The following is a 13610-nucleotide window of genomic DNA, read 5'->3' as shown; positions in this document are numbered from 1 at the left end:
TCTGAAATGGATACTTAAGTCCTCTACTAAAAACATTTTTTATTTTTATGAGACAAAAGCAACAGGTCAGAGATCTGAAAGATGTATCTATCAAAAGTATTTCCACCTTTAAACACTTATGTTCTTCTTTTAATGGAACTGAACAATCAGTCCCAATTCAGCTTCCGAGCTTTCCAGAAAAAATAAAAATAAATGCACTCTTAAAAACTCCTTTTCTCCTGGAGGTAGTTCCTAAACTGCCAGCATTTTAGTATAAGAAATGGAAGCACTGGAAGAGTGCTTAACTTGCACACTGAAGAGTGCAAGCATCCACCAAACCTGGCTGCAGAGATAGGACATGTGAGTCAGCTACCACAGAGGTTTTGAAAAGAGACCAGATGGGTTCTTTATTGTCTTATTTATGTAAGTAGCACAATTGCTTTAGTATCAAAGAAGAAATATTACCATTGCCCTATCAAAATAAAATACATCATTTACAAGGAGACTCCAGAAAAGCATAAATCACCCACACGAACAAAAGCAGATCCATCATGGGACAATGTGGGAACATTTTGGCATGACTTGCAGCACCACAACAGGATACCCAACTGGGAAAGAATTCTTTATGGAAACTTCTGCCGGCCCTGGCACTGTGGTCAGTCTGACACAGGCAATTGCCCTTTCCAAGGGAAAAACAGAAACATGGAAAGAATGGGTAATGGAAAGGCCTTGCTTTTGTGTACTCTGCTATCCAGGATTTCTTCTTTTCTATATCATACAGTTGGAGTAATCATTTCAAATGCAGTTAAATGAACTGTAAATGACTTTATTTCTTGCAAACTGTTAACATCTACTGGTAAACTGCAAAATAAAACAGCTGATACTTTTTCCCTTATCTCTTTGTAACCAAAAAGATAACTTCATTAAATGGGCTCACAACTGTCAGATCTGCTCCTCCTTCCCATACTGCAAGGTAAACTTTAATTTTTTAAAAAATTAATGTGATCCAGCTGCTTAACCTATACTTCAGCTATTCAACAAGACTGGTGACCATCGCCCATCTCAGCAACCAGGTTCCCTACCATACAGTTTATGGAGCTGGTTTATGCCCAAAGGCTGATGCTTTTGGCTGACATAAATATTTCATGAAGCTGGAAGAGATTACAACCTGTTTTTTTTAACAGCAGAAAATAAGAAGGGGGAAAAAACCCACACTGAGCAGCTGAAAGCTCTTCCAAATAAGGCAGCCATCTAATTAGTTTCTCTGGAACATAGCTAGAGGGGCAGCTCCTACCCAAAACAGCACAGGTGTAAGTGATGCTGGCTACCGTGCACCAGAGAGCTGCAGGAGCAAAACCTGCCAGCCAAGAGATGAAGTCTCTCCAAGAGCACTTTTATGACATAAATGAGCTGCTACAAGCACAGGCTGCTGCCAAAGCTGGGCTTCTTTCACTGCCCATCCCTGTGCTGAGTGCTTGGCTGCAGCCCTGCAACCACAGCCACCCACTCTGTAGGGAGAGTTCATTCCCTGCCCTGGCACCTGGCTCTGGCACTTAAATGCAGCTCGCCATGCAATCAGTAGGGAAGAGTAGGAGATAAAGGAATTTCCATCATTACTGAACTAGCAAAATTTTGGAAGAAACCAGCAAGTGCTCTATGCTTGCAGGAAGTGTTTAGGAAGGCTTTTTTAGCTCTTCTACACCTGTCAGGTGCTGCTTGGGGAGGAATAAATTCACTGTGACAAATGATTATATTTAAACTTGTAGACTAAATGGAACATTAGGGTTACCCTCCAGCATCCTCAGCCAGCATCAGTGGGTTTCTGCCTCTGTTTCAACCATAAATAATAGAAACCAACATATTTAAATATAATAGATCCTTTGTCAGAATTCAGCTGTGTTCCAAAGCCTGCAAGTAACCTTAGCTGCTGCTGCTGTAGCCACTTGCACTTACCCATGGGACAATGGCTTAAGAAAAGCTATTACAGTACAATAAATACAGGGCCTAAATGGATTTCTATTCCAGAAAGCAGAAACGTCTTAAAAGGGTTTTTCTAAATGATCCCAGAACCTCAGACTCAATTCACCTATTAGAGCCTGGGCATTCATTCAGGCAATAAGAGTTGGATGTGTAGGAAATTACTGCTTCAAGAGCTTTTGCTTTTTTAAAAAACCTTTACAGCATTTGACCATTTTTTCAAAAGACTGTATTTTGTGGCAAAAGCCAGTAATAAAAATATCAAATGTCTTCAAACCTCTTGCTGTACTATTAAAAGCAGGCAGCTGATTTGCTGCTGCTGTGTGGCCCACATTTGAGATGTGCTCAGTGACAGATGGGAATTTATGTAAGACTCTTGTCAGCACAGTGTCAAAGACTCTCTTCCATAAAATGCTTTCTAAAAACATGATGCTTTAATGAATGTGGTATTCTAGGGAATCCAGACCTGGACTTTGACTTTCACCAATTGCAGAGCACAGTCTACTGCAGTTCCCAGTTCATACTATAAATTACGAGTCACTTTTTCACTGATTAAATTGATTTCTACACTGCTGTCTGTGAAACTAGTAACACATTCTTGCACATCTAGGTTCAATTTAAAAATACATAACATTCACATATGGGAAAAACTCCTTTTTTTAATATACATTCAGCTATTCAATGTGGGTTTAAATTCCAAGGGCTTAGGCAGTAGCATTACTCTAGGTCTTTGAAAAGACCCAAGCCCCATTTAATTCATACTGGGAATAGAATCAGTTAAATCAGTCCCTGCAAACCTTGAGCTGATAGCAGACAAAGTTCTTCATGTACAGAGATTTGGGCTGATGCACTTTGCTCAGCTCTGGAGGGGGCAATAATCACCATGCTGCTCAACATAACTGTGCAAGGAGAGGCACAAAAAACCCAAACCAAGGGCATGTAACACTGTGATAGTGGCTGCATCACACAAGAAAGCCAAACCCTCCCCTGCCCAAGACAAACCAGCAGTATTTTCCTTTATTAAAGGTCCTAAATTGAAGGATCAAACTGATCAGAATGGAGCCACAAGCCTGATGAAAACACAGGTGCAAAAGTGGAGTCACTGGAGACTTGGAAGTGTAGGCAAAAGTGAAGTTATGAACTGAAAAGTTTGTGAACTGATTTATTTCTTCAGCTGTGCTCTCTGAAAATCCAAGCAGCAGATTATTTGAAAACTTGATACAGTCACAAGACTTTTGAGCACAACTTGGCTAATGACTCTATTTCCAAAATAAGTTAGCCATTAACATTGTTTAGGTACCTATTAACCACCTCCATTATCATATTTTGTACAAATCATACAGCAGTATAGCCACTTGACCTTTTTCATTCGCTCTTTTGCAACTGAACCTTCGTTTGGCATGAAATTAGGAATAAAAGAAAGGAACAATTTCATTTCATGCATGTCCTTAATTAGAATTTGTAGGTTTGCATTTCATACAGATTGGATTGAAATATATCCAGGCAGACTGAAAGAATTGTGTTTTTACATCAGAAAGGACAGAAATGCAAGGCAATTTGTTAAAAGAACAGTACAAAGATGACAGATTGGGAGCTTTCTCTATTTTCTACCAAAAGCCTAATTACAAGGCATGCTGTGGATAATGAAATTATGGATGAGTTTTTGATGAGCATGGATTTTCACTGCAATTAGAGATGTAGGCAATTATAAAAATATACAAAGTCTTAATTAGTTTTGGAAGGAATACTAATTTTGATGCTCTAGGGTGTACATCAATCTCTAAAACTTTTTTGAGGTATAAGTAAAACCTACTGCAACAGATCTGCCTGCTGGACACTCATCTCCCATGCTGGCCAGCATCACATGGTGTTTTCTAGCACCACCTGTGCCAGCTGAGGAGTTTATCACCCACAGGTCTACATCCCACATGCCAGTATCACCTTTAGTGGTACCACCCACAGAGTCCCAAAGTGTTTCAGAGTGGAAGAGTTCTCTGAAAGGCAGCTGGTCCAAGCTCCCTGCTAAAGCAGGGCCATCCAGAGCCTATTGTCCAGCATCATGTCCAGGCAGCTTTTGTATATGTCCAAGGACAGAGAATGCACAACCTCCCCAGAAAATCTTTGCTCACCCTCACAGTAAAAACAGTATTTCTGGCTGTTCAGAGGAACCTCCTGAGTTTTAGTTTGTGTCCACTGCCCCTGGTCCGGTCACTGAGCACCAGTGAAAAGAGCCTGATGCTGTTGTCTTTGCCCTCTCCCCTCAGGTGTTGAGAGACACTGACAAGATCCCCCTGAGCCTTCTCATTTCCAGACTCAGCAGCCCTGGATCTCTCTGCCTTTGATCACAGAAGAGTTGTTTTAGTTCTCCATCATCTTCCTGGCCCTTCCCTGGACTCTCTCCATGGTGTCAATGTCTCCCCTGTACTGGGGAGCCCAGAACTGGACCCAGCACTGCAGCTGTGGCCTCACCAGTGCTGAGCAGAGGGGGAGGATCACCTCCCTCAACCGGCTGGCAGCATTTCTCCTACTGCAGCCTGGGACACCATAAGGTTCCTTTGCAGCAAGGGCACTTTGCTGGCTCACTCAGCCATGAAGCGCACGTGGAACATTAACTCCAGGGAAGGCAAGACTGGGCAGTAACAGGGAGGCAGAGGAGGACTAGGGCAGATGTTCCTTCAAAAAGCAGGTTCACAATGTGGATACAGGCCTGGTGAATCCCCTGGCTGATCCAGAGCGCCAATTTTGCATTCCTTTGCTTGCATAGTCTCTCCCTGTCTTTCTCAGTCACACTCGATGCCACTTCTGAGCAACGTGCGTGACCTTTTCAGATACTTCACAGCAGGAACATTTGCTTTATCTCAAGGACATCACTTATTTGTGCCTACAGCTCTGTCTATGGCCAGGTGCCACCAAAGGATATGTCAAAGACTTTTGGACAATTCTGAAAAAGATGGCTCTTTTCTTTTACATGGGTCAATTTTTAGCAGATATTCAAACTACCTTGCCCCCTGCCATACATGTGTGCATTTCCTTCATCTTGTGGACTATTTTCTCCCAAAAGCAATTAAAAAGAAATTAAAAATTTAAAAAAAAAAAAAAAGAAAAAGAAAAAAAAAAAGAGACAATCCCTTTCTGTGGGATTTTCTTATTGCAATTTTGAAAGCTCACTTCTTGACATGAAAAACAAGCTGTGCTCTATCTTTGTTATCAGCTGTAAAAGCTTAAACAGCAGGTCACAAGTATTAAGAGGTCTTGGCCCATCAGAGGACCACTCCTGGATACCAAGCAGATGGTACCCAGGGTGAGTCTGCAGCAAGGGCACCTTTCACAGACCCAGAGCAGCATACAGGTGCTGCCAGCAAGCTGGGAAACATCCCAGTAAACTTGCTAAAAAAACTTCACCTTGCAAAAAGAAAACTTTTAGTTGTTTACTTTTTTAAACTATTGCAACAATGCTATCACATCTTTCTCAACTCTGCTCATCCTGTGCATCCAATACATGAAATTTTTCAAGAATAGAATTACCATCTCCCTGTCTGCAAGTCAGCTTTGCTGCTGACCTTTCATACACAGGGAGTCAAACTGGAAATAATCATATGGCATCAATTATGTGACAAAGTGCCTTAAACATTCTATTTGACATCCACTGAGATGATGTGCACAGGTCACTCATCACTTCATCATCTCTGATTAACACGCTCACCCAAATTCATGCAGTCCAGCCCTTTGTGAATCTATGCTCTATTTGTTATATGATAGATGATGACTGGGGAACATGTAACTCCTCAGTATATTTATTAGTATTACAACACATTACAACCTATAAACCTACCCCTCCTACCTACCACTCAATCCCTCTTGAAATCCTGGACTTTCAAAGTCCTGCTAAGTTTTTACAGGCCTAAATTGAAAACAGCATTGCAGCAATATTCTTTTTCCTTGACTCTTCTTTGACAGTTTATTTCCCATCTAAACCTGTTCTAGGCTGCAGCATAATATAGGTCAGATTTGCTTCACTCCAAGCAAGTGAATTTTTACTGAGAAAATTCTCCCTCTGCCACTACAGTGAAGCTGCCTATTTAAGCATTTAATAAAAACCAAAAAATATGAACCTCATATACCTGAGAAAGAGATACCCAGATGCCACTCAGTGGCACTAAAAGGAATCCAAATAATCTCAAAGTAATTTTTATCCACAGGAAAGTTACTCTGAATAATTCCAGAGGATTCTTTCCCTTTTTTGGTGTTTTTAATTTAATTTTGATCTCACATCCACAACTACATCTAGGTCTGAGGAAATTTAAAGGATGCTCTCCAAATTAGGCTGTTATTTTTTGAAACAAACTAAAAATTTTAAATTCCTGGCATCTTTAGTGTCAAACCCACAATATTACACAGTATATATTTTTTAAATTGGAACTGATGTATGTAACTTGGTTATTTTCCCCAGTTCTCTGTCAATGCAATTACCACAAATCCACGACAATAAAATTTCCTTACTGAAGTATTCAGTGTTTATCTCCTTTATTACCCATTACTTGTATGACAACAACAAAAGGAAAAGAAAAAAGGAATTCACTAGAAGACTATTTAACTGTACTCCTCATGACCTAAGATTCTGCTGTGTGTTTGCAAGACAGAAGAGCATGTAAACAATAGCACAGCTTTTACTGGCACAAACCTAGCGTGATCATATGATCCCTGCTTGCCTCAAGTATAAACTATAAAGGTCACTTTAAAATGGTGCAACAAGATTTACAGCATTCCACCTCATATTTTCTTCATACCTATTTTTTATTTTGTACACTGTATTATTTTCAAAATTAAACACCTTCCAAATTTATAGTTAGATAAAAGCTATGACCAAGGACCAAGCACATCATAAACCCAAAGTATTCAGATTCCAAAAGCTGCTTCCAAGATAATTTTCTAGGTAATTTCTTACATGCCTACTGAGGAAATGATCCAGAGTAAAATGAAATCAAAAGGTCAAAATTCTGGCCCTGGTTAGGGCCAGCAATAAAAGTCTTACTGATTTAGCAGGGCCAAAATTCCATCCACAAGGATTACTTCCTTTGACCTAAATGTGCTCTGAATCAATGCCTAATAGTCTGTGAGAGGCAAATGGCTTCTTTCATTTGGGATTAACTCAGAGTATTCTCTATGGTGTGTTCAGATGTTGTTGGGTTTTTATGCCCAATGATAAGGTGATTAAGTAATTTGCAAATTCAAAATGCCTTCCACTTTTTAAAATACTATTAAAAATATTTTTGTTAAGACATGATTTTAAATGGTTATAGGCCACAATATTTTATTTTGACATTGACAACAAAGATGCCCTATTTCTGCTCACTGTGTCCAAGGTGTTTGAGAACTATTGGAAACTTAATTCCTCTATGAGCAGAAATAAGAACTCTGAAGGGTGCTGTCCTCGAGCCTCAACATGGACTTTGCAATAGCAGTTGAGTGAGGTGTTTCCAGCACAGGTCCCTCAGTTAATATGTCCAGTAGTTAAAAGCCAAGATGTGAAATTATTGATGTCGAGGTTTGGGAGACAACTTTAGCATGGAGATCTTGTATCCTGGCTGCTTCCTGTGTCAGGGACATTGGATCCAGATGTCCCAAAACACAGGCACTTCAGAAAACAAGTGGCTCTTTAGCCATGCTGACATTGCCAAAATTATCCTTCTATGACACTGCTTTAGTTTAAAAATTGCTTTCAATTTGAATAGGACTGGAGAAGGAATGGAGATGCAGTGTGATCCTGTGCAGCAGAAAAACATCTCAGAAGGATTCTCCCTCCTGGATGATGCATCTCACTCAGGAAAGAAAGAGCAGCAGACCCTTATGCCTCTGAGTAGTTTGCATCTTCCACCATCAACATGATAAAAGCTCTCTTGTACTCATCTGAGGCTCATCTGACCCTTTAATGAGCTGACTCAGCTCACTAACCTGATAAGGAGTAACTCCTTTACTTTTTGTTTTGCTTGACATTTACTGCATTTGTTCCCTAGAACCAGAAGAAAGGAGACAATGGGAGTATGTGTGTGTGGGTGGAACAGCTCTGCCTTTTTCAGCAGCAAAATTTTTAGGTCAGCCTGTAAAATCTTATCCTGCTTTTCAAAGGTACTGTAGATCTTGACTTACAAAAGAAAAGAAAATCCTTCAGGGATTTATTAAGGAAAAAAAATTATGAAAGCATTGCTACTTGAAAAATTTGCGTTGGTGAAGAAACCAGCTTTGAGAAATGAGTTTCCCTTCCTGCCCCTCCCCTCACCCACCAGTTTTCCAATGCTACCAGCACCCAGACTGTTTTAATACAATTGTTCACAGGGCCACTCTGCAGGCCAGATCACTGAAACTATCTGCAGTAAATATCAACTTTAAAATCACTCTTCAGCCAGACCTGATAATTGCAATGGTTCACAGGATGGCCTTTCAGCCAACAATAACAGCCAAACAAGCAGTGAACATAAGCATTGTGACCTGAAGGAGAAAATTTTTCTATTTTTAAAGTTGCCTCTGCTGTGAAACCAATGTGACAGACAACAAACCAATCATACAGCAAAAGGTAAGAGAATGCTGACTGGGGACAAAATATGAGCAAGAAGAATCTCAGCTAATTCTCAGCAAAGAGAATTCCCTCATGGGAAGGAGCTGAGGAAGAACAGGCAAAGCTCTGACACTTCATAACATCCCTAAAACACCAGAGAAGAGTTTAGACACAAAATATATTGCACACATACATGCAGGAATGGGTACATGTATCCAAGGTGTTACCCTCCAAGAAAATACTCTGCTTTACTCCCAAATAGACTCATCACAATTAATAACAAATTCTGATGGCTGTAAATTGCTACAGGCCAAAATTAAAAAAAAAAAAAATCTCAGCTGAAGGAGTGTACTCCCTGAAAAGTACAGATCATCTCCTCAAGTACCCAAACAGTCCCTATTGGCTGGGTACAGAAGTGATTTTGTAAGCCAAATTCACATGGTGATGAGCTCAAAAGCAGAAAACCTTCTCAGACTGCTTACCTCTTTTGCACTTTTAATTTTGGCCAGGAAAGTGTAGAGCTCCATTGTTTCAGCAAACAGAGCCCGACACACAGCTTGGTAGTGGTTGGGCGCCTCCGATCGCGTTGGCAGGTGGGCAGCACACAGCTAGGGAGAAAAATAAATAACAGGATCAAAACAATGCCCATAGCTTTCATTAATGCTACAGAGCATGAAATAACATGTAAGTGAATGCAACCAAACATGAGACATTTAAGTTTAGTCAGGAATTGTGTATTTTCTATACCTTCTGTTCCCATTTGTTTTATGAGAAGAGCACTATGAGAATGGTAAGGGAACTGGTAGACCATGTTCTAGAAAACCAAGACACTGCCTTTTCATAACAAAAAAAAAAAAAAGGAGGGGGGACAATATAATTCAACATAATTGTGAAAACAAGCCATCTTGCAGTAGCAAATTTTGGGAAAACATACTTAATTCAAACCAGCTTTAACAGTAAGTGTTAAGTATTCCTATGAATATGGAAGAGAAATGTATCTCTACTGGTTTATGAAAGGATGGAAGGAGAAGCAAGGAAAAAAGTACAGGGTAATCATCAAGCTGAAACTCTGATCAGATTTATTTCAAGCAGCACAAAGATTTTAAAACTCAGCAAGAGCTATGGAAGCACAGGCTTATTGCTTTACCTCAGACACATATGAACATTTTCAAACACAGGCATAGCTAATGCAAAGGAATCCTACAGGTGTTTCCATATATGCTAAACTTGTCAAACTCTGAAAGCCTATTCAAATCACTAAGAATTATTCACGGTTACTGATGAACAGTCAGTCCAGCATTGCTTCTAGAGCAAAACATGCAGCTCCCATTTCCAACAAGAGAAGTTTTACTGAAACCAGCCTTTACATTTCAAACTGAGAAACTGAATTGTTTGAGTGACATCCAGCTTCATGGACATACCGTTTACATGGAAATATTGGCTGAAAACAGACAGAATAAAATAACATCTGTAATTTGTTTCCTAAACACTTTTAAATTAAAAAAATCCCAAAGCTGAAACTTGAGTATGGACAGCCATATACTGGTACATATGTAAAACCAAGGTCTTAACCAAGGCCATAAATTTGGTCTTGTTTATGTGGTTCTATTGTAACTATTTATATATATATATATAGCTGCATACAGATCTCCAGAACTAAAGCTTGAGACAAAAGCCTCTTTAGCAGAAGAGCCCTTAATTAGCCTAGTGGCATACTTGTCTAAATCTCTCCTGTTATTTCAGTGAACGCTGTTGTTACAAGGGGCACAATGCATGTAAAGCTCAGGCTGCTTTTCCATATTACTTTCCATTTGATTTAAATCCACACTGCCACTAAAAGGTGTGGTGCTGTGGCCTCCAGCTGTAGGGATCCACAGATACCCTCCTGCTGGCACGGGAGTTCATGCCCTAACTCAGAGGATTACTCACCCTGACAAAAATCAACAATGTGAAGGAAGTGGAGCAGGAGACAATTACTCTTCATGGCATGGACACACTCCCAGAAGTGAAGGCAAAAAGGAGCAAGGAGAACATGCTGCCAGGGTGGGAGAAGGGAGGAAGGGCTGAAGAGATTTAGACTGCCTCAATCTCATTGACAAGTTGCTCTCTGAGGCCATAGGCCCCTTGCTATCTTTTATTTCTTCCCATTAGAATAACAATACAGAGCTCAGTGGTCAGATTTGGTCAACTCCTTTGATAAAGCACAATTATGTACCCCTGTGTATTTATCTACTTTTTGTTGTAAAAATGAATACACATACAGAAAGTTTATATATACATGTGTGTACATTTTTATTCCTTGCTATATATTTTTTCCTATATATTTATTACTTCCTATATATTTTATTCCTTCCACGTAGGAAATGCAAGGCAGCCATGTTCATGAAATTGCCCTTGATCGCTGCACTTCAAAATTTATGCTGTTTTACAGTGGATGGCCAAAATTTTCTTACACTCTTCAAATTAATTTCTGGATAATCACAAGGACGTAGTTGACATATGTCTCCGTTTTTCTCCCCACTCCCCAACTCCCCACTTTTTTCCCTTTTTCCTCCTTTTTTTTTTCCTTTTCTTTTTTTCCCTTTTTCCTTTTTAACAAACAGGTTCATCTCCTTGGCAGATAAAGGAAGAAAAACCCAAACAGATGCACTCCTAATGCATGCAATAGTGATAGCACATACCACAAAGATAGAATCTACTAAACATTTCCCTTAATGAAAATATTAGAACATTAGACCAGTTCTGAGTATGGTTGTACTCTTTTTTCTCAATAATGAATCATGTCCTTACTTGCCTTACTATGTTTTCATTTTCTAGTAATTAATTATAGTACAGAAAAAAGAGTTTCATTCTAAAGTACACTACTTACAAAAATAAAAATATTAGCAACTGCAATTTTGGAAAAGGTCATAAAATGTTGTAAATCTTCATAGCTGAGAATAAAATTTTATTATTACACAGACTGCACACAGGTTTTTAAGAATCCTTCTTTTCTTTATTCAGAGGCATGTTAATTAGAAACATTTTGCATCAAATATTGAGAAAGTTAATGAAATGCAGTGGTGAGAAGTTCAAGCAGGGAATGGTTGTAATATTGATTCTATTAGTGAACACAAAGTAAAGCAAAAAAAAAAAAGCCTGCTGAACCAAAGTTACAAAAGCAATCACATAAAACCTGACCATTTGCTTTGCAAACCTTAGGCTGCAGGTATTAAAAGAGGGCCAGCAGCTCCTACCAACTTTCATGTTCTGAGAAATCAGTCTCTGAGTCATCTTATATTATGTGAAGATGCATTACATAATAAAACTTCTTGTGGTAATATTAAGTCAAACGACTCAACATGAGTTTTTTGGATTAGGGAAGGTAAGCCTGAAGAAAAAGGAAAATGTAAATAGGACAGGCTGATTTTTTTCCCCCATTCATTGTAATATATTGTACTTGCACATTGGTTCAGAACCCCGACAAGCTGTAACTTCTGCATGAAATACCACAAAATCTAGGCAGGCAAGGCAAATCAAGCATGAAATGTCACTTCTAGCCTGAGTTCAGGATATTTATCCACTTTAAAAAAATTAAAATCTTTATGGTAGTAGTGTTTGAAAAGCTATGTTTCTGTAACACACAACGAAAATCCCAGTCAGTATGTTTTAATAACTGAGATATGAAAGAATAACTACCTAATGAACTCCTCCTCTTACCATGTCAGGGTGGTAGTAGTGCAAGAAGGATTAAGATCATATATGCAGTCTTTCCCAGTCATTTTGAGGTTGTATGCTTATTCTGACACTTGCCTTTTCATCCCTCATGATACAACTTAAAACTACCCTAAGGGGAATGAACTCAAACAGTGCCCAGAGCTTAACACAAGGCCTGCTTGTTCTGCTTCCAAGAAGTCTCAAAAAGTATGGCTCAAAACAGATTATGTGGTATTTGCAAACTGGTGAAATAATAAAAATATTATCAACTACTAAAACATTAACTAGCTCAGTCTGTAAATATTTCCATTTGCAATCATTGTGAAGAGCTGGGACTTCTGAATATTTTTTTTCTAACTGAGCCTATCCAAAACCCCAGTTTGACCCAAAGCATTCAATCTTTGCTTAGATCACTAAGAAGATTAGAGGCTGTTTCCATCCACATTCAGGGTTCACAGGAAAAAAAGGCATTATGTAAATATCATAGCCTTGCCAGCTCCTCCAACTTCATCCTCGGTTGACTAGGAAACAGGGTGCACCAAGCCAAAGCAGTGCTAACAGGAATCACAATTTAACCATCTGAAGAGATCAAACAGCATTTCTTGCATTTCTTTGAATATATTCCAGCAAGGGCTCCATAAAGTTACAAGAAATACAGTTGACTCTCCCACTAAAATGCAGCTAAGCTTTGCAAAACCATTTTGGCTAGATATATACTGGAAGCTTCATCAAAACACCTGGGCTGCTGGAATTAAGATTTCAGAATACAAAAAGTGTTTCCACTTGTAATTATCTTGGGGAATGCACCACAAAGAAGAAAAAGATTTCTTTTTCCCATGGGCCACAAAGACAGGCCATTGATATTATGCAAAACATATTACCAGCCTGCAAATGCCAGGCTTGTTAAGTGTTTTGAAAGCCTTGGAGTATTAACAAAGACTTAAAAGACGTACTTTTTCTTAAGCAACAAGAAGAAATTACTTTAACCGACAGATCACTGACATGCAAGTGTACCAGCTATTTGCCTCATCCTTTGCAGTATGGTACTGCAACAGGTTCAGAAAATAAAACTCAGCTTGAGATGCCTTTTCAAGTCCGGACCATTTTCTGAAAGATTTTACCTCCATGAAGATAAACTAGAGTTTATGATTAGGCTTTTGTTTTCATATATATCCTTCTTAATATGAATATGAACTTCAGCAGCCACACACCTTACATGAGAAATCTTACCAAGACACGACCTGCATATTTGTAAAATTTAACTAAGCATTTTGCTTTGCTACCCAGAATAAAACTGAGGGATGGGCTCCTGACAGGAATAAGTGTGTTGTCATGAGTTTGTAAGATGTTTCTGCCTGCTAGGACCACCCCTGTACACAGTACCCACAACTTAGGCACAGTAAAA

The 13610-nt window shown here is 39.1% G+C and overlaps 1 protein-coding gene across 4 annotated transcripts in view; it reads right to left on the bottom strand.

The window, feature by feature from the left end:
* The window catches only part of SPIRE1 (spire type actin nucleation factor 1), a 130697-nt gene that overhangs the window by 38714 nt on the left and 78373 nt on the right, over window positions 1-13610 (bottom strand). For all 4 annotated transcript variants that reach the window (XM_063165691.1, XM_063165700.1, XM_063165710.1 and 1 more), the window contains exon 4: window positions 8992-9117. In XM_063165691.1, the coding sequence (XP_063021761.1) occupies window positions 8992-9117 (126 nt within the window). The remainder of the gene's footprint in view (window positions 1-8991; window positions 9118-13610) is intronic.

Source organism: Melospiza melodia, chromosome 1 (genome assembly GCF_035770615.1).
Source record: "Melospiza melodia melodia isolate bMelMel2 chromosome 1, bMelMel2.pri, whole genome shotgun sequence".
In the NCBI taxonomy this organism is placed as follows: Eukaryota; Metazoa; Chordata; class Aves; order Passeriformes; family Passerellidae; genus Melospiza; species Melospiza melodia.
This window is presented reverse-complemented; position numbering and strand designations above follow the sequence as displayed.